This window comes from Ischnura elegans, chromosome 11, assembly GCF_921293095.1.
Source record: "Ischnura elegans chromosome 11, ioIscEleg1.1, whole genome shotgun sequence".
NCBI lineage: Eukaryota > Metazoa > Arthropoda > Insecta > Odonata > Coenagrionidae > Ischnura > Ischnura elegans.
This window is the reverse complement of record NC_060256.1, coordinates 1,820,466-1,845,562: the sequence shown is the minus strand read 5'-3', so window position 1 is coordinate 1,845,562 and position 25,097 is coordinate 1,820,466. Positions and strand designations below refer to the sequence as shown.

At 39.7% G+C, this 25,097-nt stretch overlaps 1 protein-coding gene across 1 annotated transcript in view; it reads left to right on the top strand.

Moving 5' to 3' along the window:
* The first annotated feature begins 4,325 nt into the window (after positions 1–4,325).
* LOC124168378 (nephrin-like) overlaps positions 4,326–25,097 on the top strand; it is a 49,367-nt gene continuing 28,595 nt past the window's right edge. Inside the window, exons 1-4 of the mRNA XM_046546592.1 lie at positions 4,326–4,340; positions 5,863–6,013; positions 13,052–13,182; positions 22,495–22,654. Of these exons, the coding sequence (XP_046402548.1) occupies positions 4,326–4,340; positions 5,863–6,013; positions 13,052–13,182; positions 22,495–22,654 (457 nt within the window). The remainder of the gene's footprint in view (positions 4,341–5,862; positions 6,014–13,051; positions 13,183–22,494; positions 22,655–25,097) is intronic.

The following is a 25,097-nucleotide window of genomic DNA, read 5'->3' as shown; positions in this document are numbered from 1 at the left end:
TGGAAATAAGACACGTTTCATGAATGTCATCTTTGTAATAACCACGCTGTAGCTCAAATTCCGGAGCGTGTTTTCTCAACGTCAAGCGCTTACGATCTTTTCTTCCATGGCGCTGCTGTGTGATCCCCCACTCTCGAGGAAAGAGCTTCCCACCCCACAGCAGTCTCTCTCACTACTTCCCCTCCAACGTCTCTTGTGTCCCCTCCTTTCCTCTCTCTCGCCCATCTTCGGACCCCAGCGAGCCAACAGTTTTTTTTTCTTTATCATCCCAAGCCCTGTGTTGTGTTGCGAGCGGTGTGTTTGAAACGGGGGGAGCACGAGTTTTCAAGTTTTCTGTTCTCATGCAAGGAAAGTGAAAGGAAATCTAAGAGGAAGAAGAATATGAAGACCAATAGAGGAGAAAATAGGAAGCATATCTTTTGTGGGAAGGTAGAAAATAAGTACTAGGAATAATCCTTTTTAAGTGTGATACATTATTAACTGTTTTTATATCTTTAGACACGTATTTTCGTCCACGTAAAATCTGTAAAAAAAACGTGATGCAGCTTATAAATACACTATCAAATTATTTTAACTATTTTTGGCATTCCAAACCTACAACAAAATATGCTATTTACACTGTAGTAGGAGACACTGCTTTAAATTTAGTACTTCTCGATAATGTATTGGCTATGACTATAACATATTAATTTTTTTGTAACCAAACATTGAAAATAAGATGAATATAGAGAATATATTGCACATTATCAGTTAGGTCCTAGGTTACACCATCGCCTTTTAAGTTCTTGCCGACGCTAACCAAGAATAAATATTTCACCAAGTAGGCAATATATTGTGTATACCTTAATTTCGTGTCTAAATATTTTCAAAAGTAACCGTTATGTCATCTAAACACGATGTGAAAAGTATCACGTTGGTTTATTTGTCTCGCATTTCCGACGTATATGTTTCTCGATAACTTACAACCGAGGGAATAAACTTCGATAAGTTATTTTCTTATAAAAAATATTCCTTTATTAAAATTATTAATATTAATTATTACGTGAGTCACCGAAAAGAAAGAATTTGAACTTGAACCAACGTATCACTAAGCAGGGGTTGATGCTTGGTCGATGTAATACTTTGTATGAGTGAGAGCAAAAAACCTTTTGCATGTGACGCTGGATCCTCTTTCATAAATAACTCTAACCACTGTACGGAAGCTATCATTTAGTTGCCGTTCCTTGCTTAACAACTTTATTTGGTAGAATGATTAATGGTTTTCAAACGCTCTACATTAAAGCATATACTTACTTCAATTTAAAAATAAAATCCGAAGATTCGAACGTGATGGAGCGGAATTTTTCCATATTGAAATAAACACTTGAAATTTTCCACGATTAGAAGAAAAGTTATTGTGACTTAGATTTCAATGTTATGACAACATCTTCAACGTACAAATGGTGTGTAATTCATTCAATGTATCATTTTGGAACTATGCCATGTCTGATTACGAACTAATGGATTGGACTTTGCCAACATTTGGTTCGCTTTAATTTCGTAGGGAATAAATTATTTCCAATGCCTTTACTAATTTACTTTGAAAAACTGCGAGAAATCTTCCTCCTTCCGTTAATTATATAAAAGATAAGGGGCATAAGATCGAAATTCAGAGGAAAAGGTTCCGCCCTAAATAAATGGATAATTATGGTAAAGCTAGAGACTAAGCCGGTAGATACCGTAGTGGTACAGGTTTGCATAACTATGACGGACTACTAGGATGAAGAAGTCAAAGGCGTCTACGAAGATATCACAGCAGTAATCAAACAGGTAAGAGGCGGAGAAAACCTTACAATTTAAGGTGATTGGAAGGAGAAGTCTTTGTGTGTCAATATTAACGGATAAAAAGCAGTACATATGCTATGATTCGCTGACGGCATAGCAGTCATAGCAGAGACAGAAGAATTTTAAGAAGAATTTTACAAATATAGAAAGGAATATTGCCAGATATCGTTTGAAAATTAACAAAAGGAAAACTATGATATTAGTATGCAGCAAAAGAGAGGAGGCTAGGACAAACATTAGGCTAGGAAATCAAAAGCTAGAAGAGGTGAAAGCGTTTTCTTACCTGGGAAGCCGAATTACCAACGATGGACGAAGCAAGAAAGAAATAATCAGTAGGATAGCGCTGGCGAAGAGGGTTTACTACTAAAAGACGACTCTTCTTACATCTGAGATTACAAGCATAGAAGTAAGGAAACAATTCATCATATGCTCAGCAGAGAAGTCACAGAGTATAAGCATTCGAAATGTGGTTCTACCGAAGGATGATGAAGTTAAAATTGATCGAACGTGTAAGTAATGAAGGAGTGCTAAGAAAGTGGGAGAAAACATAAGTCTTCTTAAAAACTTAAGCAAAAGACGGTACAACTTACTTGAACACATTATGAGACATGAGATGGCCTGATGAAAACAATCATAGAAGGACAGGTGGAAGGGAAGAAAGGCAATGGGACGGTCCCGAATGAGATACATTGGACAGGTTATGAAGGATGCAAAAGGGAAGAAATATGTCGCTATGAGGAGGCTAGCGGATAGGAGAGAAGAATGGAGAGCTGCGTCAAATCAATCTAAGGATTGTTGACAAATTATTATGATTTCATACCTATAATCCCTTGGTGCCTAGAAGAGCAGAAATATTCAGAAGCATATTTGTCCAACAGCGTGTACTATAGCCCAAACGTAGCAGGGTGAATTTTATCAACACACTGGCATTAAAATCTGGTTTTGGGGTAAGACAGGGATTATTCTGTTGGACAATATTGGATGTATTTTTTTATTTTAAACTACATTTTGGTAGAATTACAATTAAAATTCTCTCTCATTTCACAGGCCTGTATTGTCGGCTTTCGAACTCAAAAGGTCTTGTTTATTGAAGTGAGGAACAGATACTGCTGTATTTGTGCGAGAAGTAGAGATAAAAAATTGGAGGTGAAAGAGCTAAGGTACAAAAATTGCAGCAAATCCTCGGCAGCAATGGAAGCTGACAAATTAGTCAAAGAGTTCAAAACAGGTATAAAAATGCGCGAATTAAAATATCATTGGATAATTGGTACGATAATATAAGGCACGGAATAATTCAGTGTCATTGTTCTAGAAAATACTATAATACATTCGTAGGTGATGGTGACAGCAGCGTTAGGAAGAAATTGATTGAAGTACTGCCCTACGGTATCAACTGCCCAATAGTTAAAGTGCATAAATCATTTATTGTGCAACTACTGCAACAGGTTGAGGGAAATCGCAGAGAAATCAAACAAAACAGGAAGGTTATCAGTCGCTTTGCGTAAGAAAAGGGAGACAATACCACGGAAAGGGACACATTTTCGTTCTTCGGCCGATACTGTAATAATTTGAGTGAAGCTGATTATTTGAATCCACACCCCCTTGATAGTATTGTAAAATGATATAATGTTAATATATAAGCATTTTGTTACCACTTGAGGCGGTAATTTATGAGGCTTTATTATACTTGCCTCATGGATAATGGCAGAAATAAGTACTACAGGGATTTTATTGAAACGTAGACATTACAACGCGGAAGTGTCGGGAGTAAAGCCAAAAAGGCAAGGATGTAAGACAAGAGCGTACCCAGGGTCATAACTAGGGGGGAGAGGGCAATCCATGATCTAGAGGGGGGCGCAAACCAAGTTGCGACATTTTAGCATAGAAAAGGTGAATGAAACAAATATTTTAAGAAAATAATAACAGCGCTATATTAGTTTATGATATCGTTTCCTAGAAAAAATATCTTTATTTTAGTTACATATCTTATACCTACTAATGCATATCATTTTTCGTGGATTTACAGAAAATTTGTTGAATACTTTCGTTTCAATTAAGTACTGATTTTGCTTAAATACTTTTGAGATTTTTCCTTCTGGAGGGGGCAGCTGCCCCTTCTCTGCCCCTCGCCCATGATGTAAGGTTCGATTTTTTCGTGGGAGAAATTCAGGAGGAACGTCTTCTTTGTTATTACTCATCGTCCTTACTGTAGCCAATTTAAAAAAATAAATTTCTACTGTTAAAGACTGCTGGTACACTAATTGCCAATGGTAACGTTTCTTCCTCTGCATTCAATGTGTTCAGCTAAGCGTTTGAAACTTTCATGAGGTGAATTGGATTCTTTGAAAGGGCATCTGGCTATGTGCACATATAAATTTCAATTTTTAGGTAAAATTTCCTAGCATCCACCACAGTAATGACTTCAATACCATATTTCTTTGGCTTTTGGATAGATACTGCGTTATCGGCATCGAAATGATATAAGTTGTTCAAGGATCGTTATGTATTCTGATTGTGTATTTGCAAATTCAAATTTGTTGGATATTTTATTAATGAACTCAGTAACTGCGACTTTCTAGTCACTTTTCTTACTTTCTAGTCTAGTCTATGACTATCTAGGTCAAAAAATAATGCACCGTAGAAAAAAATCCGATAGCTCAGTGTAAGAGAAAAATTTGATAGACTTCTTTGCTCCAAATCTCCCTAATATCAACATTGAGAATTTTATTCGCACCTGAGAGAAAAAGGAGACTAATAAAAGCCAGTTAATCATATTCACTCACCTGCCTAGTACCACGATCTCTTGCATAATTTCCACAAACTGAATTAAAGTAGGGATTTGTGATTTCCACTATTATATCTAATAATTCTGCGCAAAAATTGGCGAAATGCTGATGATTCATTTCACTCGGTTTTTGCTCATGGGTGTACTCCAGGAAGATGGGTCATCGGCGATTTAATAAATCCAAATGCGAGCGAATGAATTTTCATCGTCTTCACGATGGAACGGAAGCAAGAATAAATTGCACCACTTACGGTCGCGTCGGGTCAAAACATCGGTTGCAGCAAAACTAGGAAACACTTTGAATATTAAACGTTACTTAGAGTTAGAATTACAAGAAATTAGAAAATTACAGGAAAAACTCCAATTCAAACGGCATCATTTTAATAAAAAACATCGAAGGAAAAAGTCAATTTGACCCGATGCGATCTGTTCAGGGTTATTGGCCTTATTAAAGCTGTATGCGATGTATGATGCAATATGCAATTTATGATGTTCTTGCCATATAAATCAATAAATATTAAAAATGATTGAAAATCTATTTTCGTTCATTCATTACTCGTCATATTCATTAGTGTTCTACCTGTAACGCTATGATTGCTGAATGAACACGTTTCATAAAGTAACAGTATTGAATACACGTTTTCAAATGGACGTGGGTGATTACTATTTCATTCATACTGAGGAATAACGTAAAAATGTAAAGTTGGACGTTAAAAAAAAGTTTCACGAAGTACGCGCATTTCGGTTAGCGTAATTGACTTTTACGATACTTTGAATAGCACTTAAAAATTTTGTGATGCGAACGTTGACCAGCTCTCCCGTTCGAGGGGGAGTCGAATAAGGAGAGAAAAATGCAAATAATCGCCTTTCTTCATAGAAGCCGGCCGTACCTACCAGCCTCGTCGAGAGCGTGCGTATTTGGATTCTTCCAAGAAACGTCAACCGAGTGGCTGAGATGGGACTAATGCCACCAGAGAGCAAAAATCAACCTCCGAATCCTGACCACTCTCAACATCGCCCCTCCGCAGTGAAATTTGATACAGGGTCGGGTGTTGTTTTCGGTCGAAGCGAGCTCGACCCCTTCTCCTTTTCTTTTTTTCCTTCCATCAGCGACCACTCCCCTCCACCCAAGGAGGCTTCCCATTCCACTGGCCGTAGCGGCCGACTTCGCAACTAAAATCCGGCGACGGTTGAATTTGGATTTTTGAATTAGGATAGAACCCCCTTAATCTGTGAATGAATTCTCTTTGCAGTGGCACGAGTCTGGCAACGAGACGGTGGCCGTGAGCACGCTGACGCTCACGCCCTCTCCCGAAGACGACCGGCAGCTGCTCAAGTGCCACGTGCACAACCCCTCCATCCCCTCGTCCGGCATGGAGGACTCCTTCCCACTCAACGTCCTCTGTGAGTCAATTGCAAGGGTGTGGACTATTGAGGCTATGAAGCCATCCGATTTTCATTCGCACGGTCATGATTGCTCGCAAGTGGCACCTCAGAGGAAGTATTGACGAAAGCGCTCAAGGCCACTTCGGAAACGCTGAAGTGGGCAATGGATAAAGTTCGCGTATGAAATAATCATTCATTTATATTATAAAAATACTGACACTTCTCCTTTTCCTTCAACATCATTTCTATCGGTAAAAAAAAAGTTACGATCCAGGGAGCGCAGAGCCAATCAGCTGACCACGACTGCGGCTGCCCGAGAATATCGCCAGTGATTTCCTAATCGATGAGTTTCAAACTGTAAAGTGTTTGTGGGTAGCACAGAATGAACGAAACACATCTCAAGCATAGCACAAGTTTCAGATCCTTTCCATTACTGCGCATTGCACATTATTGTTACTACACATTATGCAATTGTATTCGGCGTTTCCAAGGTAACTGTAAAGTGCGTACAGCAAAATGTTTGCGTTGCCATAGTTCAGTAATTAAGGATTTGCGACCCCATATTCACGGATCAAAAACTGCTTAAATGCTTAAATTATCTCCCCCGCCACCTACTGGAGTATTTCAGATTCTTAATATAGAAAATATATTTATCTCGCGAAAAAAGATGCTGAGATGCGTATCAGCATGCATCAGGAGCGAAGAGGCCACGGCTAGCAAATCAAATGAAAAAAACAAAGACACTGGAAACTAAAATACCTATTATCTTGAACATAAAAAGCACAAAAATAACCGTTGGTGATGGAAGCAAGAGTAATAGGCTGTACAAACGCCTGGGCGAAGACAGCATTCTGCGCCAAGAATTTAATGACAGTACGGAACACAAATATGGAGGTTAGAAGACGATTCGTGGGAAGTTACAGCAAGAATATGCTTCTCGATACTTTGACGTTGACCTTAACAGAGAAATATAGAAGTAGGAGCCCTTCGAATTGTTGTTCTAAATAATATTGTTCAAAATACGATGAAAATAAATTGCATAATAGTAATAATGAGACGTCTTTACTAGAGCGTCATTGAGACTTGGAAGTTCCTGATCCCATCCAACCCCTCATCATGCAATAACTATTAATCATCCAAATAGGATTGAAACTTCAATTAAAGCATGATTAATGAAAATTTGACGTAAAATCATAATAAAATTGCTTACTCAATGAAAATTCATAGGAAAAATGGCCACAACAACCAAGCGAATTATACGAAAATACGAAGAATATTGGGAGAAATGAGAATCCGTATGGATAACTAAACGAGGAGATGAAACTACTTGTTCGGTCTCCTCGAAGAGAAGGGAAGGACTTAGTAAGTGTGAAAAGATGCATATGGTTTACAAGGAAGAAGTTAAAGCCCTACACTCGGATCAAAGAGAACTGAGTACGGATATGCGTCAGAGTAAAAACAATCTAATTATTTATGATCTTAGATTTTCCCGGCGTATCAGTTGCAGAAAGGTTTCTCGGGTTTTCCACCGGTTGATGTCGTCCATGTCTCCCGACGTTTCAGAAAAAGAAAGATGGAAGCCTGGGACACAGCATATACAGGAAAGCGACTCACACCGACCTATATCTCAACAATCAGAGTCATCACCACCCATCACAGAAGCAAGCTGTGTTGTCTACTCTATTGCACAGAGCGAAGAAGATTCCCGATAACGAGAGCATCCAGAATGAGATAAAGCACCTGAAGATTACGTTTCGGAAAAATGGCTATAGCAAACATCAGATTTCTGAGGCCCTAAAAAGGACCTTTAACAAGCCCATTGGCGGCATAAGAGAGCCGCAAGAAGAGCCGACCGCAAAAGCCTTTCTTCCCTATGTCTCCACAATATCCGGAAAGATACAACGCATTCTAGGCAGATACAATATTAAGACAATTCATTTACCACCTCCAAAGCTCAGGGATCAACTGGTGAGAGTAAAGGATCCCCTCGGACTGAAGACACCAGGAGTCTACGAAATTCCATGCGAGTGCGGAAAGAAATACATTGGAGAGACCAGTCGGACTATTGAAACCAGAACGAAGGAACATCAGAGGTACTTACGGCTGGCCCAACCGGAAAAGTCTGCAGTGGCGGAGCATAGCATCAATGAAGATCATGCCATACAATGGAAGGAGACGAAACTGCTATGCCGAGCACATGGCTACTGGGACCGCCTTGTCAAGAGAGCAATGCTTGGAGACCAATAATGAAGTCTATTATATACGACAAAAATGGCGGGAAAACCTCAACAAGCGTGAACCAATCAGGTTACACCTGAACTCGGATGGAGTGTATATATACTGAAAATTTTTGAAGAACGGCATTCGGAAGATCCCCTGAGGATGATCAGCAAGTCGCAGATCGAAACGTCGGGAGACATGGACGACATCAACCGGTGGAAAACCCGAGAAACCTTTCTGCAAATCTAATTATTGTTTACGAATGGTAATATCTAGAGCAAATCTTTTACTATGGAGAATTTTCAGGTTTTATTAGCAGTAATTTGGATAATTAAGTTAAAAGAAAGAAAGTTACAAGAAGTATCTGCATAAATAGAACTACTTTTTACTTCAGTGCGTTGTTTGTGGTTAACTTCGTAAGTGCTAGGTTTTAACTATCGATGGACTGATGCCAAAGACTAATATGGTGCCATGAACGCCTGCTATGTACCGTTTCGTTATTCTGTTTTACTTTCCCCAAAAATATTAATTTCGTGCAAAATATTATTTCACTAGGTATGGCAGTTTTAAGGGAACCCAATAATTTTCTTCATAACCGTCTCCGATTTGAGGTGACATGGTGCAAATGTAATCTCATCTGCCGGTCCGTATCATTTGAGCGTAGAGTGTTTTTGAGCCCGAAATCGTTTACGCGTCGCATCCCCAAGAAGAATTGACAGTCAACCGGGCGCACTCTGCGGCGGGGTGGGGGGTTAGGCGCGTCATCGACATCAAAAGAGCCGATTCCATCCATGAGCAGGCAGTAAAATACAAAGGGGAAAAAATGAGAATGTCTTTTTTCTCTTGCTTGGCAATTGCAGTTGGCGAAACAGAAAACCCCCGTGAATGGAGAGACGAAGAGAGAAGGGAGATATTAAGCAGAAAAAAGTCTCTCTCCCTCTCTCTCTCCCTGTGGCATTCGAGCAATATACCTATAGCAGACGCGAAAACGTCGTTTCTGAGCGACGGGACGTGACTGGCTTTATGTTTGCTCCGCCCTACCACGGGCGGCGCTGCCTCCGCTGCCACGTGAATTCTTTGCTCCTGTCTTTCTCACTCTTTTCGGCTGAGCGCGAATCTTCGCGATGTGATGGCTGCCGCGGGCTGCAGTGACACTTATTATGCGTAGGCAGCACAGTTATTGCTAGTAGTGCAGCCGGAATCCGATTTTAAAGGGGAGGGGTCCGCAAATATAAATGGTAAGAATCATTGATATTAGTATCAATACAACCCACACATTATTTTTTTAAACTGCAATTTCAAAAAGTATGAATATAAAATGGAGGTGACTGCAAACACACTCAACAGTGATTTGACAGTATCAATGATCGTCGTATAGTGTGGTAAATAAATTGGAATCTGCAAAAATCCCTTTAATTCACAATGGAACGGTCCAACGGCATCTCTCCTGAAACGACCGTGTTCTGATAGGGATTGCATTTTAAAAAATGCACATATTCTGCCCAATTTGGCATCGTTTCCCTGGAACACCATATGTTCATAGCAATCTCGTCCTACATACTTTCCTTTATTTTTTTAATTTTATTAGCGTATATAGTTGTTAGAGTCCGTTGCTACCGCGCGGGGGACCCACGTTCAATGCTTCATGCAGGTGTATATTTTTCCACTTTTTTTGTATTGCTTTTGCAAAAACTTACGTTAAGCTCCTAATTTTATGATTTTCAATCAGAATGGTGTTTTCTGGGTTAAAAATCTTTCACATGTGCACGCTACGTCGACTTCGATAAAAGTTACCAAACTGAATCGTATTGAATTAATTCAGTTATTTTTACCAAACTCTTTCGTACAATTGACCAAATTATGAAATATCAAAATTTTTGATGAAATATATGAAGAGCGTTTAGAAAAATAAATCAAGTGCTTATTAATTTACATCAAAGTTTAAGTGCATTCAACAAAAATACTCCCTGTTACACCAGTTTGATAGTTAAAATCAAATCTTTTTTTTCGTGTACATTTGGACATTTCCACACGAACCTATTGAAAGCTCAACTTAATTATTAACGTACAATTACGACGCTACATGCTCAACTTGAGCTCGTGACGTCATCAACTTATTTGCGAAAGGGTTATTACTGGTGACTTTTTTCCACGAATAGCTCGAATGATAGGCAACCAATCGGAAGATGGAAATGAAACTGGTTCTCTTTATTTTTCAAACTCTATAACGATCGCCAAAAAGTTGGTGAAGCAGTAACGAGCAAGACAACGGCATAATTTGTGTTGCATTTATTTTCCTGCCTCTATGCTGCACCACTTTTGTTCTGTCCACCGCTAGATGACAGTGTTTGGTGCTAGGATCCCTGTGGTGAAAGCTGGATAAAAGGGTTTCGTTTCAATGGCTGTATGCTGGACTCGGGCATCTAAAGCGTTATCCGTTTCTCATTTTAGTTTTATCTCTTTGAGAAGTCATCAAAGTCGTACAGTAATGACGTACTAGGGTAGTTTCCTTCAACAAAGAAAACAAAAGGCATTGATTGCGATCCCTTACCCAACATTAGTGTATTCATAATTTACAAATTATTTGGTTTCAGAAATCCCAGTTTAGACGAATGTTAATGGTCAATTTAACCTCATTTGAAAAAGGCCAGATTGGCGCCCATGCGATGCCACTCCACGTGACGTCACAGGGACAAGAGTAGTCAGGAGTTTTATATCGTCTGAGATTACCATTGCATACATGAGGCACAGAGCTTAGGGAAACTTCTCTTAATAATTACCTATTATAATTGCCTAAGGTCGGATAGTTTCCAAGTGCTGCCTGCTAGCAGAGTACTCTGCAACATACCAGCAGCCTGCATCGTAGCGGCGCTCATAGCCTCGCACCAAGGTGGCCTCACACGGCGGCAGTCGGAACCAGAATGACGTCACACGGGCATTCATACTTAGGCGTCGCGTTTTCGCACGCTTGAAAATTTTCACTTTTCATTAAATTGCGAAAAATAGATATCGTCATATCGAAATACCTAAGAGCGTGAAATATGTACTCCAGGGTGATTGATCTTTCAATTAAGGCAATAAAAAATAATAGGAAACCACCCTATTACCATCCATTGGCACCCATGCATTAGTATGGATTATTTTGTCGTAGCTCCCCTTCCGTCTTTTAAATAACCGCGGGTTCGAGTCTGCGTGGACGATTACAATTCATTCCGAGGCTGCGATGTCGGTCGAGCGCTGAGGCATTGCCTCCAATCCTTGCAGCTCGTAATCTTAGAGTCGAATCGTGTCAGGGAGTGCTTCGGTTGGTTGGTGGGAGCTCAGCGCGTATGGACTCAGCCATTGACATGCTAACCATCTTAGCTGCAGCCATCACACGATCCCAAACTCTGCCGTAAACAAGATCTCCCCTCCATCATCTGCCACCCTCTGAATCTGTCCACTCCCCTCACCTCCTATGACTTGATTCCAACCGTGGGACCCAGACGCATCACAAGAAAGAATTCACTCGCTAAGTGAATCTTTATCCTTTGGAGCACTCACACTCGACCGCTCATTTTTGCTCACCAGCATCAAACTTATGCTGCCGTTTTGAATTTTTCAGGATAGGAGGGGTAAACCCTGGAAACCATTTTCTTGTATCTCAAATATTAAAAAAAATGAATCGGCGTAAATGACGTAAAGGTTAAGCAAAAATTTATCAAATTTGAGACGAGAAAATATTGTGAACGGACTACTTAAATGCAATGAAAATTGCAAGATGGTGGCAAATGACAAATCGAGCAGAATATGTGCGGCCTCCTTTTCAAAAGAGAACCGTTTGTCATCTCGCGTGCCCTAACGGACGAGTTGTTGCAATTTTAAAAGTAATGCTAGGCAACGCGCACATTACACTTTAACCCAGGCTGTATTCCCACTCTCGACAACTATTTGGTGCCGGGAGAGCGAGGCTAAGTGTGCTCTGCGGGTTGCCTACCGTTAATTTTCAAATTGCAATAACTCGGCTCAATGGCTACTAGGGCACGGGTATTCCACATGGGTCAGTTTTCTATTATGGAGAACACATCCACTAACTAAGAAGAACTTCATCACATCATTACCATTTTTTACCTTTATAGCAACGCTGAGGGCCGCTATTAATAGTATACTTACCCCATATAAATTAATGTTTTCTCTATATGTATAGGTATTATGTCACAAATGTGGATGATGAAAACTGGATCTTTTTTATTTTTATATTACTCTGACTTCTCATCTAAAGACAGCTATCCCCAATATTAGCCGTTATGGGAATAAAGTTACTTAATTTGTAACAGTGACACTGCATATAAGTTTTGTAAAATTCAGACGGCTGATTAACCAAGATTGCGATCGTTGTGTTGGTGCATGGCTTAGAAAAGTAAATACTACTTCATTTCAAGTTCTTCGTGATATTCTCTAATTGTCGGTCAACACCGGACGATTTTCCTCAATAAAAAGCCATTCATTCCATCTCCATTGCTATGAAACACGGCATTATCACGGAATTGCATCAAAACTAGAGTGACACTAAAAATTTTACTATTGTAAAAATACCAATGTTTGTCATTATGGCAAAATTACCCTCCATCTCGTTATATTCTTTCTGTCCCTGAAATATGATTAATTTCCTTTTTAAGCTCTTTATTTACGGCTAGAAAAGGTAATGAATTGCCGTAAAAACGATTCACATAATTTTCCATTCAATTGCTTTCTCGTGACTCCTCAGTGTAGTATGACTTTTTGTAAATCTTTTGCATGAAGCAGGAAAAGTTATGTTGCAGTGGTCACAATCTTATTTTCTCCTTACTTCCGCAGATCCCCCGCAGGTGTCTCTGCAGCTGGGCAGTACGTTGAACCCAGACGATATCAAGGAGGGCGATGACGTCTACTTCGAATGTCACGTGGTCGCTAATCCCAAGGAGCACAAGATCACGTGGCTGCATGAAGTAAGTGTCCTCATATGCATCGCTTGAAAAACATACATATTCAGTCTCAGCGCTCAGGCCTTCTCTCTATAGGTGGCTATGGTTGAACCCAAATCGCTACCGAGTATCGGCTGCCGAGCTGGCTAGTAGCACAATAAGTTAGTAGCTCACTTAATAGAATCCATGAATACCATAGCTTAGTAGTCGACTAAAAGGTCTTAGTAGCCGACTAAGTTAGTCGCCCTACTAGCGTGTTTTAGCGGAAATTTATTAATACGGCCGATAGTCTTTTATCTGTAAAATTTAAACCCTGGATCTTGAGCCAAGGCAGTGTAGTTTATTTTTTCATTTTAGTTTCAATAAATACGTGGATTTTAAATTATTGTTTTAATTCATTGTAATTTTTATAAATGTCTATAAAATTACGACGCCCAAAATGCCACTTTCCCATATGCATGAAGAACACTTATATTCTAGCTGATATCCAAATTTTCTGTGCGCATGGATAGGCTCTGCCCCGAGCACCTGTACAGATTTATTTATAGTAGAGAAGCACATTTTCACGAAAACGACTACCACCTGGCTTCGCGGAATAGCCATCCTTAGGGAAGATACTTCGTGGCCTAGCGTGGAAGTAGCGCAGCGTGTTTATCCAATTTGATGCTGTCCCGTTTGACGGCATCCTGCGTTTGCCGATCCTTCGCTCGAGGCATTATCGATATTTGCGACAGGAATTCGGAGATAATTAACGTCGGTATGTGCGGGCAGGGAAATATTTTTGGAGGGAACGTCGTGATATGAGAAAGCCTGAGTAGCCTCGCGGTCAATCTCCGCTCTCGTCTTTCTTTTGTCTTCACTAATTACCCCGAGACACTCTCTTTATAATAACGAAGCGCAGATGTGCATAATTACCAACAGTGTCTTGGTTTACGTTACTGTGCGTGAGATAATTAAACTGCCTTGATATGAAACATAGTCAAAGGATTCTCTTTCTATGCTGCACTGATGGATGAAACTTTGGAATTTGTGTAAAAAAAGCAGTCAATCTTTGTCCAGTAGCTGTATTTTACATCATCCGTAAAGTATGACGGTCACAAATTTCCTCAATTTCAACTCCTCTTGAATAATTATTTTTAATACATGCTTCTTTTTTGCTAATTTATAATTAATATTGAATATTAGCCATAAAAACACTCTACGGTATGAATACATGAAAGTTATTTCCTTTTTAAATACACTTCATCAAATTTAGAGGGAAAATGCTCTCTTTTCCGCCTTTAGTTCCAATAATCCCCCACTCCATTTTCCATTGCCCATTCAATGAGTTTACGGTCAAATGAATATATTTATTAAATTCCTTTATGCCTCAATGTTTTATCACCCTTATTAGTTTTTTGCTCCGCATAATACCTACCCCAATTTTCCGAATTTCTTCCCAGGAACCAACAAACAATTTAACATAGAATACCTTCAAATCCGTCGACTCCTATTAACATGAATGCAAAATTTATTATTTTTTTAGGTAACCTTGGAAACCCATTCCGCCCTTTAATAGGCCTATCCATTTTTCTTTACCACCTGAAATCGCCTTGCAGACATTGAAACCCATACCACATACATATATAATGCATCAACGCGGAAATGTACCCTTTAAGACTCAACTCGGAAGAATACATGAGCAAAAAATAGATCGTGTTCCATTTTGGTTCATTCATTCGTGGGCGCTGACTTCCGGTTCACCAAATCGAGCACATATTACTGCGAATTGTATCGTGAAAGCAGGTCTTCGGATCACAGCCCCTTGCAACTCCTTTATCCGTTAAAAGGAGGGAGACCTTTGCGCTTGCATTTCTGCGAACAGCTGAATATAGTTTCCCCTTTTGAGGAGAGTTCTAGAATAATTGAAAATACATTTTAATAAATTTTATTCCAATCCGTAATCATAAGCACTTTCATTTCTGGAAAATTTCGCAATAGTTTCATTAGTAAACAAATTTCTCCTATTACTATAAAAATACGTTTAATCTAGATTCAGACGTAGATGAACTGGGAGAAAGGAAAATTAACGAGGAAGTGTTTAATATGGTTGGTAATGAGATCTAAGTACTGGACAAGGCAGGCGAAGATAGAGAATGGTGCATAGGAGTGAAAAACGCTTACATCAATTACACAGATTGGGATATTATTCCAGCCAGGCTTAGAATTTAGGATTTTCTGACGCCATGAAAAGCGATTGTGGTAGATATGTTGGGCTGAGGCAATCAATACATTTCTTTTGCATCTACATGTACAATACAAAGTCACTTTCAAGAGGTAAAGGATAAAGTTTGTGGCGCCATTTCCGCTGCTCAGGAAAATTTAGTTTCTCCTAGTAACTCCTTTAGTTATCTTTGGCTTAGCACCCCAGATAATTCATTTGCGCGTGAATATATGTGCGCTCGACGGGAGAAGTTACCTGCTTTATTATTGCAAATTTATTATTCTTCTTCCATTTCTTTCGGATTTAATTATTATTGCGAGTGAATTTACAGCGCACTTTTCCCCGTTGTCACTGTTGGTTGGTATTTTGCGTAGAGGGACTGGTGCAAATGTGGGAGGTTGTTGGTAATGTGGAAGCATAACATTTAGGGCTTAAAGGGAGGTACTGTAGGCTAGCGGTGACCGCATCAACTTCTTCGCCTGCTTCTTTAGTAAGGCTGTAGGAGCGGTGACAGTCAACTCATGGTTTATCGTCTGCGAAATACTTTTTCCAAGTTTCTCTTCACTCGTAAAACTTTTGAGGTAAGCTTTTAAGTTCAATTCAATAACCTATTCCACCAAGCTATTTTTAGGGCTATATAAGTTATTGTTAAGCATAAAGCATGCTACAATCTGGTTTAATTAAGTAATTTACTAGCTGGAAAATGTAGCATAGTTTCAGCTTCATAGTTCAATATGGCGATACTGGTAATGTGGAAGATCAGCAAGCACAGAAGTGGAAACGTTTCCACATTTACCTCTCCCAAATGTGTTCTGTCTACTACATCACCGTTTCACCAGTTTCAGAAGCCGATGAAGATTAATGGCCCCAAGCCCAAGTGTAAGTGGGAAAATTGGGATGTCCAATCTATGATAAAAGCGAGTGTTTGCGCAAGAGAAAATAAAAACAAACTTTGTGCGCCGATTTTAAAAATGAGAACTACATTTGTGACTTTTGCAAGAGAACATTTTTTTGAAAATTGCAATTTTTGAACCTTTGCGTTAAATTTTCAATGAATAATAAGTAGATGATCTGATTTTTCACTTTGCTATAGTATTACAGCCAGAATACAAACTTTTCTACATTATCAGCACATTTTGAAAATCTAATCAAAGCGTCAATTTATAATTTACTATTATTTTGACGAAGTGAACGATAATGTTAGCATAAAACCAAAAGAGGTTATAGAGGATGAGTTTTTTTATGAATTTGGAAAAATTCCATTAGAAAGCAAGCTAGTTATAACATAATTGAAAACAGGGTGTCCACTTTTGCACTAGTCCACTATGAGACAATTTGAATGAAGGACTCTGATGGTCTTGTGGGCAACATATATTGCTGAGAAGGGACAGGCCGAGGGGTCTTTCAATGTAATATTTTTAGCTTGTTCAGTCGCTTCTTAGTTCTTTAGTTTTTTGCTCGTCGTAAACTTCGCTTTGATTGATTTACATGCTTTTTAAAAGTAACGAATCATGCAAGTTAGGAATTGGGCAAGGGGAGGCGTACCCTTCTTTAAGAATGCCTACATTTTAACGGTTGGAGATTTGTAAAAGAGGGTAACTCGTAGGTATATGGCGAATAAATACCCGGCATTGTCGTCCAGTATAAAGATAGGTACAAGTAGTTACTCATTTCATTTTATTATTTGACACTTTTTGACAGGATGGCTTGACAGCCGAAACCGCTCATTCTACGTTAAACAAACAGCGGAAGTCTCTTCATTGCTATCATGGAGCCCTTCCACCACGCCATGGCTTCCAATTCGATTTCATTGCCGTAGGAACTTCAAGGGACTCCTCATGTGTGCATGTTGCCTGACGTAAAAATGTTCAAACCCAATGGCGTTGGAAAGGCGGGTGGCCTCATGAGATTTTTGGTCGATATAGACGAAAACTGCAAGTATTGATAATTTAATGTTGATAATGTATGTATATCTCTAACGCTCTATCTTACTGCATCAAGTTTTACCTGTTACCTCTGCTCTGAAATCGGTGCCGTGTTGAAATATGGATTGAAACTTCGTCTGAAAGGCACATTGAATTAACCTGAGAACTTTATTAAAATAATACATTGCAATATTTCCACTGAATTCAATGTCTTATTTTAGTAATATTAAGAACTTCCACCATATCGTGCCCAACATCATACAAGATAACCTGAGAACTTCTGAGATACGTTTCCGCGTATGCCTTAGTAATGAGCTTAATCACTTTTGATTTTAGTGTCGATAGTGATTCCAACTTCTCGATCTGCGGAAAAAATTCGGTGACCTTATCGAATACGCAGGTAGTTGGATGACGTCACGCGCGCATGCCGAGCAGGTCACCGCCTATAATTTGCTTCTTAATAAGCACCGACCTCGTGTGGTTGGTTGATATGGTAGAGACAAAACTAGTGGTTGGAGTTAAATACACCAAAGGATGAAGTTCACCATGAAAAAATATTTGACTTAGCCGGGATTCGAACCCGGATCTCCCGATTGCCGGATCAGGCGTGCTAGCCAGTTACACCACCAAGCCATTTTCTCAGAGCGAACTTCGGGATGCTTGAAATGTAGTGGTTGGAGGTAATGGTCAATGATCGCAGATCTTCTTTCCGTGGGTGAGATGCAATATGATCCAATAAAAAAGATACCTAAAATTTCCCAGACCGTGTCCACTCCACTCCCATTCCTCCTGGCATCCAAATTACCATGGCCACCATAGATGTCACTTCTCCCTACACATCCATCCATCCCTCATTCTGAAGGTTTTTCTTACCTCCGCCACTTCTTTTCCCAACGCCCTGCACCGACTTCCTCTTAGGCCTAGCTAATATCGTCCTAACGCACAGTTCATCCTCATTCAACGGTAAACACTATTTACAAATAAAAGGTTGCTCAATGGGCCGTAGATTCAGTCCGTCCTATGCAAACCTCTACCTAGGCCACTTTGAACAAATTTTCATTTCCCAAAATCCACTGAAACCTCTCTTAGATTTATTGATGACATATTCCTCCTATGGTCACATGGTAATGATTCCCCCAACAATTTTATTGATACTCTCAATTCCTCATCCTCTCTTTCTTTCACCTCAACCATTTCTAATTCCCAGATTAACTTCCTTTTCTTAAAGACCTTTTCCCAGCCTAAAAAAATAATAAGTCTACAGCCAATCTTTTTGTCAAACCGCCTACTATCACCTTCAGACGACCAGCAAACCTTTCCGATTTATTTTGCTCGACAAACTCGTGGCAAAGGTCACCAAATACTCCCAACACTATACCTTTGCCCTGAGGTCGTCCCTGATATAAGACCTACCTAATTTTCACTCCACCTTCTATCCCCAGTCATGTCGTCTCCTGTCTACCACCCCCTGTGGCCTCTTGTACTTCCAAGAATGCAGTTTATCTTATTCAATGGAAACATTGTCCCTATTTCTATATAGGTAAATCCTCAACTCCCCTCAACCTTAGAATCAACAACCACACCGTATCTCCTCACCTTGCGTCCCTCCCTGAGACAAAACATTCAGCCACACAGTCAGCGTCCTTTGAATGCACTCATCAGCGTCCTCTGAATGATTGCTGCGATTTTTCAGTTTTTGCCTCCATCCCAACTCCCCACATCACTGACCACCCTTTTTGACTCCATTTCGTTGAATTAACTTATATTTGGCTGTTTAAAGCATTCCATCCTCCCGGCTTAAATATCAACAGATTTCAACATATTTTTTGCTAAAATTCGTTTTAAAACTGTGTGTTTCTGTTGTTATATAAAATCTTGGCTGTGTCATTATAATGTTACAATTTTGGCACATTTCTAGGTGTTTTACTATTTTTTGGTACACATTTCATGGATGCATACTTTTTTAAGCATTTTGCATAACATGTAATACAATTTCAACTGTGTAAATTTTCTGATAAAACCAAATTACGGAAATGGTTCAAGTTATATTGGTACAATTAATATTATAGAGTAAGCAAGAAAAGATACACCGTGAACACTTCATTTTATTAATTGTCTTTGTGAGGAAGACTAGAGCAAAAATTGACCAAATAGTACTGAAATTGGTTTTCAGTTTCATTGCATTAATTTAGAATAATATCAATATTTAAACTCTTCCTGCTTCTTTTTCCCTATAATCAGATTGCATTCTTGGCGAATACGATCGACAGATGGCCAATCCCCACTACCCCTCGTTTATGTACTTCCGAGAGCCTTTCCCGAATTTTTGGATTATTGAGTCTCTCTACACTCATGCCAGCATTTAAAATTACTTCAGTAGTAGCGACAACACACTCTTCTTCCTCCTCCTTCACTTTCTATGACTGATTGTGAGTAACTGTCTGTGATATGATTGATAACTTCAAATGATATGATTGATGAAATGAGTGATCGTTTGGCGGGTCCCCTCTCTTTCCCACGTTTATGTGTATCGCTACTCATGTGCTTTAACAAAGTGTCATGTCTTACAAATTCAAGTCTTTTATCACAAAATTTACACAATAATACCATGTCTTTCACATAAAATCCTTCTGAGCCGAATTCACTCGCCCTGATATGAGTGGCAACAATAGGTTTTCGGCATTTTTAAATTCCTCTCCTTCGTTTGATACTTAAATCCGTAGCCGTGATTAAAAAAAAACTGTCCAAACGCGAGTCACGACAGTCTTTTCTAACCTAGTGATGGGTAGTTATGGTATAACCATGAGTCATGTGTAACTCACATTATGGCCAAAAATTTTCAAGTCGAGGGATCCCTTTTGATACCCCTCACCCAGGTATCGAGGGAAGATAGATAGCAGCTAGATTCAATAAAATCGCTTAGTATTGATTACAGCTGTTGCCAATCGGTCAATAAAGGCAGTGGAAGAAGCACGCATAACTAAACACAATCGCATACAAAGAAACTTGAACCAGGGGTGTGTCGAAATGATTGTCTTTTATTAAAGCTGATAGGAGCACCGATTATCCGACGATCCGTCCGCTAATAAATATCACCCCCTCTCCTCCTATCCTTTCTGTTCCTTCCTTCCCCTCCCCCAACTGCTAGCACTTCGTGCTTTCATATAATCATACGTGTCTATGGATGTCTTCAAATGATACGAATCGCACCGTTGACGCCTCGGCATCTTCCTCTCTTTTTTGTTATGGTCTTTGAAGTGGAAAGTTCTTTTCTTCGCCGTGTTTTTTACATTAAGGTCTTTTTAAAGCCACAAAAAATCTAATCAACGTTAATAACTGATAGAGGTTGATAACAGGAATACATTCGGGTGATAAAATTAATTTTTTAATCTTATTTTACATGTAACAACACTTCCAGTATAATAACGATGATAACATACCATCATAATTGCTATGATCGTTGGAATTAGAAACAATACCTCCGTGGTTCCGTGGATACAGCATAGCAACAGCAAGTACTGGCCTAATTTAGCAGATCATTTTTACAAAAATTAAAAAATAAAACGCTTTACCAAGGCAATCGATAGTAGGACTACATTATTTTTTGCATACATATACGCCCATGAATATAAATGTGTATAAGAGTTTTAAACTCCGTGAACTTTGGCGAAGAATAACTTTGTATTCCAATTACCATAACTCAAAAAAAGGTGAGACAACTATGCGTTGGTAAACCCATTTTTAAGTCCTCCTAACCGTTGTAGTTCAACGGATGCCTCTAGCTAGAGGATGAGGAGAGAATTTAATGAGGACGTGGCGGCGTACAATGGATGACGAGAGGAATTTAGCTTATTGGGTGAATACCGCGGTAGGATATCCATTTCTCTCGAAATACCTGGCTTTTTTTCCGCCCGCCCAGCCAGGGCCAGGGTGGGTCCCCTCAGAACAGCGGTGGAAGGAGACATTCCTTGGGCCAACCGAGAAATTTGAACGGGCCGATGACGCAGGGTGGTATTTTTCTTTATTCACGAATAGTGGGATGAGTTTGAGACAGCACATATCGGTTTGTAACATCTTTGCCAACGCCGTCGCGTCGCGTCGGCTCCTCTGTAATGCAGGCAAACCATGTTCTAAATGCGTTTGATAACAAAGTCGCTCAGCTCACTAACTGTTAGCTATATGCTTGGGAAACATAAGACTACTGCGAATGCTGCAGAAATTCTCAATGCGCAAGGAGAAGTAGGAGCGAGTATGCGGCGGGACTTCCGGGACAGTCGGTGAAGAAAGGAGGAATTTGGAAAGGACACCGTGACACTAAATTTTGCGATTATAATTTATCACCTGTTTAAGACAAATTTCGTTCACTAAGGACCGATGCCAAATATTTCTTTTTTTAAGTGAATGCCAAGGACTTCAAGCTTCTATTAAAAATGTCCTGCTTGCATTCATTTTCAAACAAATTGTCATTAATTTAAACTTTGATATTGAAAAAGAATTTTCAAAAAGGTATTTCTTAAATTTTTATTCGTAGGCCTTATGTATTTCTCAAATTTTTATTTTTAGCAAAAATCCTAATTCCATCACTTCTATTGAACAAGTTGTAAACACAAACTATTTTATTCACTTCGCAAAATATAGCAAAACTTGAGAGGATGTCTGTGCCTAGAAGGAATTTGTCGGTATATAAACTTTAGCAGCATCACAGAAAGTAAAAATGCACATGTTTTTGGATAACAGATGGTTCTATTTGAGTTAATAATGTTAATTTCCTTGCAAAAATTGCCAAAAACTTGAATAAAAAACGATAGAATGTTAACAGAGGATTGATCACGTTAAAAAGAATACCAATCAATACACGAATGCGCCGCCCTTATGAATCTCTCACGGAATCCGTCTGCCAAGAACGCACACCATTGGCGAAAAGGATTTTGGTTTCTAGGGCCGCAAAGCTTTCCATACTATCCTAACGCATCGCACCTTCAGCGTCTTAGCAGCGGTGCGTCGTCATAGCAACGGGCGGGGTGACACCTTCGGCCCAATTGAAACTCCGCGTGCCGGAGATCTAAACGCCCTCTTCTTCGCAATAGCTTCCAGTGACTTCCTTGAGTTCAAAACGAAAGAATGGTCAAACATTGATGTTGCTGAATATGTATGTGGTTATACTATGTGAGAGCTTGCCGCCTGATTACCTGTCTCTTTTCCCTCCAGAACCACTTGCTGGTGCAGAACATGTCCGTCGGTGTCATCATGAGCACGCAGAGCCTGGTGCTGCAAGGAGTGACTCGCCACGACGCCGGCAACTACCGCTGCGTGGTTGCCAACTCACAGGGCGAAACTTCGAGCGAGCAAGTCCGCCTCAGGGTGCAGTGTGAGCATATATAGCACATATGGTGTAATTACAATTTTCCATGCTTGCGGTGAAAACAATAATGAACTGAATAGTGGAGTTTTAGGTCCCCTACGATGCTGATCTATGAATGGGTCACGATCAATTTTAATGGCAGACTTTTCATTGGAACAGAAAAGTATCGTAGATGACAAGTACCAAAATCTCAAAATACTTCCTATCACGGAAGTTTTTTTTTGTAAATAATTAAATCAAACTATGTATTCAATTATTTCGCACGTAAATATCTGATTTGTAAATTCAATGAAACATTAGAAGTTTAGATGCTCTTATGCCCGTGGGTGGTAAAATTTACTGCACTGAAAAAACACTTTGGATATGAGAATCGTAGGTTTGGGTGTCACACTCAAAGCTGAGGTGAAGGAAAGGACTTGCCCATGCATTTGGATGTGTCACCCAAAGGGAATGGGTGATGTGGAGTTGGATGTTCCATCTTACTCCTTTGGATGCTGCATCCAAAGAAGATGGACGACTACTTTGGGTGTGAGAACCAAAGCGTTGGGTAGCTCATCAGAACAACGTTAGGATCCCGAATGAAAACTTTAGATCACCAGCCCAAAGGAATGCGCCCCTTCCCCTTCCTCCCTCCTTTTCAACCCCACGACTCCTTCTTTTTCTACCCATTTTGAAATAGCCACTATGGGATAGTGCAACTAAAAAAATGTGAAACTCTGTGGTTGTCATAATATCTACTATCACATGATTCAACATATTGTAACATGCGTGGGTGCAAAAATGAATACTCCTGTTTGCACAACACTATAAGAACATTTACTCCCATTATATAAATACATAATTACATAAAAGTCTATCCAAGTCTTCTTCTTCATTCGCTTCTCCCCATCAATAACCGCCGTTGTCAATGCTCTCGATCAGATAATATTTTTGCATTTCGGGGGGGGGGGTCCGGACCCCCCCTCCCTCGTAATATAAAATTAGAATTATTTTCCTTCAAAAAAGAAGATACAATATTGAAAAATCATGAATTTACAAAATATTTCTTTAACAAATGAAGTTTTTTCGATTATGAAAAGTGTAAAAATTAGTTTAAACCCCTCTTCTTAGTACCATGTTTTTCAAAAATTTCCCCTCCCCTGGTTCTAGACCACCCCCCCCTCCCCCTCCGAACTGACTTCCTGGCTACACCACAGCTGTCGATGATTGCTCCGCAAGGCGATGGATCCACCGTAATGATATCATACAAAATTCACAAAACATTGTGAATTAACATCATTACCAAATTTAATGCCAATGACATAAATTACTATTGTAATACAATCATAACATAATAATAAATATGACCTGGGTATGCAAGAAAGGTGAGACGACTCAACCTCAGTAACAGAAAGGAATAGAGAGGCATATGGGTGTATGCTGCGTGTCGTATTAGTGGAGATTGCCCCGACGTTTCGCGACCGACTGCTGGTCACTTCTTCGAGGGAATGATGCTGGGATTTGGTTTTAAATGCCTTTTTCTTGGTGGGCGGAGGGGGTGAGGAGTGAGAATTGGAGGGGGAAGATGACGAAATGTTGCGGATGACAGGGGCTCCATGTATTACAAATTCTCAATCCGATATCTCTGTTATAATTATTCTTGTTCTTCTTTAATTCAATGGCTTCGCGGATGAGTCGGGCTTTAAAATGTTTTACCCTCGCAATGACTCTTGATTTTTCGAAGTCGATCGCGTGTCCGGTGGCTTCGTGCTCCACTACGGCGTACTTTGAAGAGTAACCCAGTCGAATGGCCCGCTTATGCTCTTTTATTCGAGTTTTGACCGTTCGTCCCGTTTCCCCGACGTATTTCTTATCGCAAGTTCCGCAGGGGATTTTGTACACTCCTTCAATTTGAACTGGTATTTCCCAGGTGGTGTCGTACTTGGGCGTGTGGTTTAAAAATGGCTTTAATGTCAAACTTCCGGAGGATGTTGCCGATCTTATCTGTGGTTCCTTTCACGTAGGGGAGGAACTGTTCTTTTGGCTAATGATGTCTTCTGTGTCTTTGGAATTGTTCCTGTTGTCCTTGTTGGTAATCTTTTTAATATTGCGGGATTTAGCTCCGTTGTAACCATTAAGACGTAGGATGGATTTCAGCTTATTAATTTCTGAGGATAGATTCTTCGAGTCACTCAGCCGGATCGAACGATCAATTACAGAGGTCATCACAGCGTTTAATTGAGCAGGGTGGTAATGAGAATTGGCATGGAGATCACAGCAGCACTGCCGACAAAATATGATCTAAGAGTTAGAACTTTGTCTGTGATAAGCACATAGAGATGACAATGGGAATCTGAAAGAGAACTCATGAGCAAAGGCTGGTATTGTGGGCTTGAGAATTCGTGCAATATGGCTGAGAGAATTAACACAAAATTGCCGTGAGAATTAACAAAAAAAATCGCAATTTCAG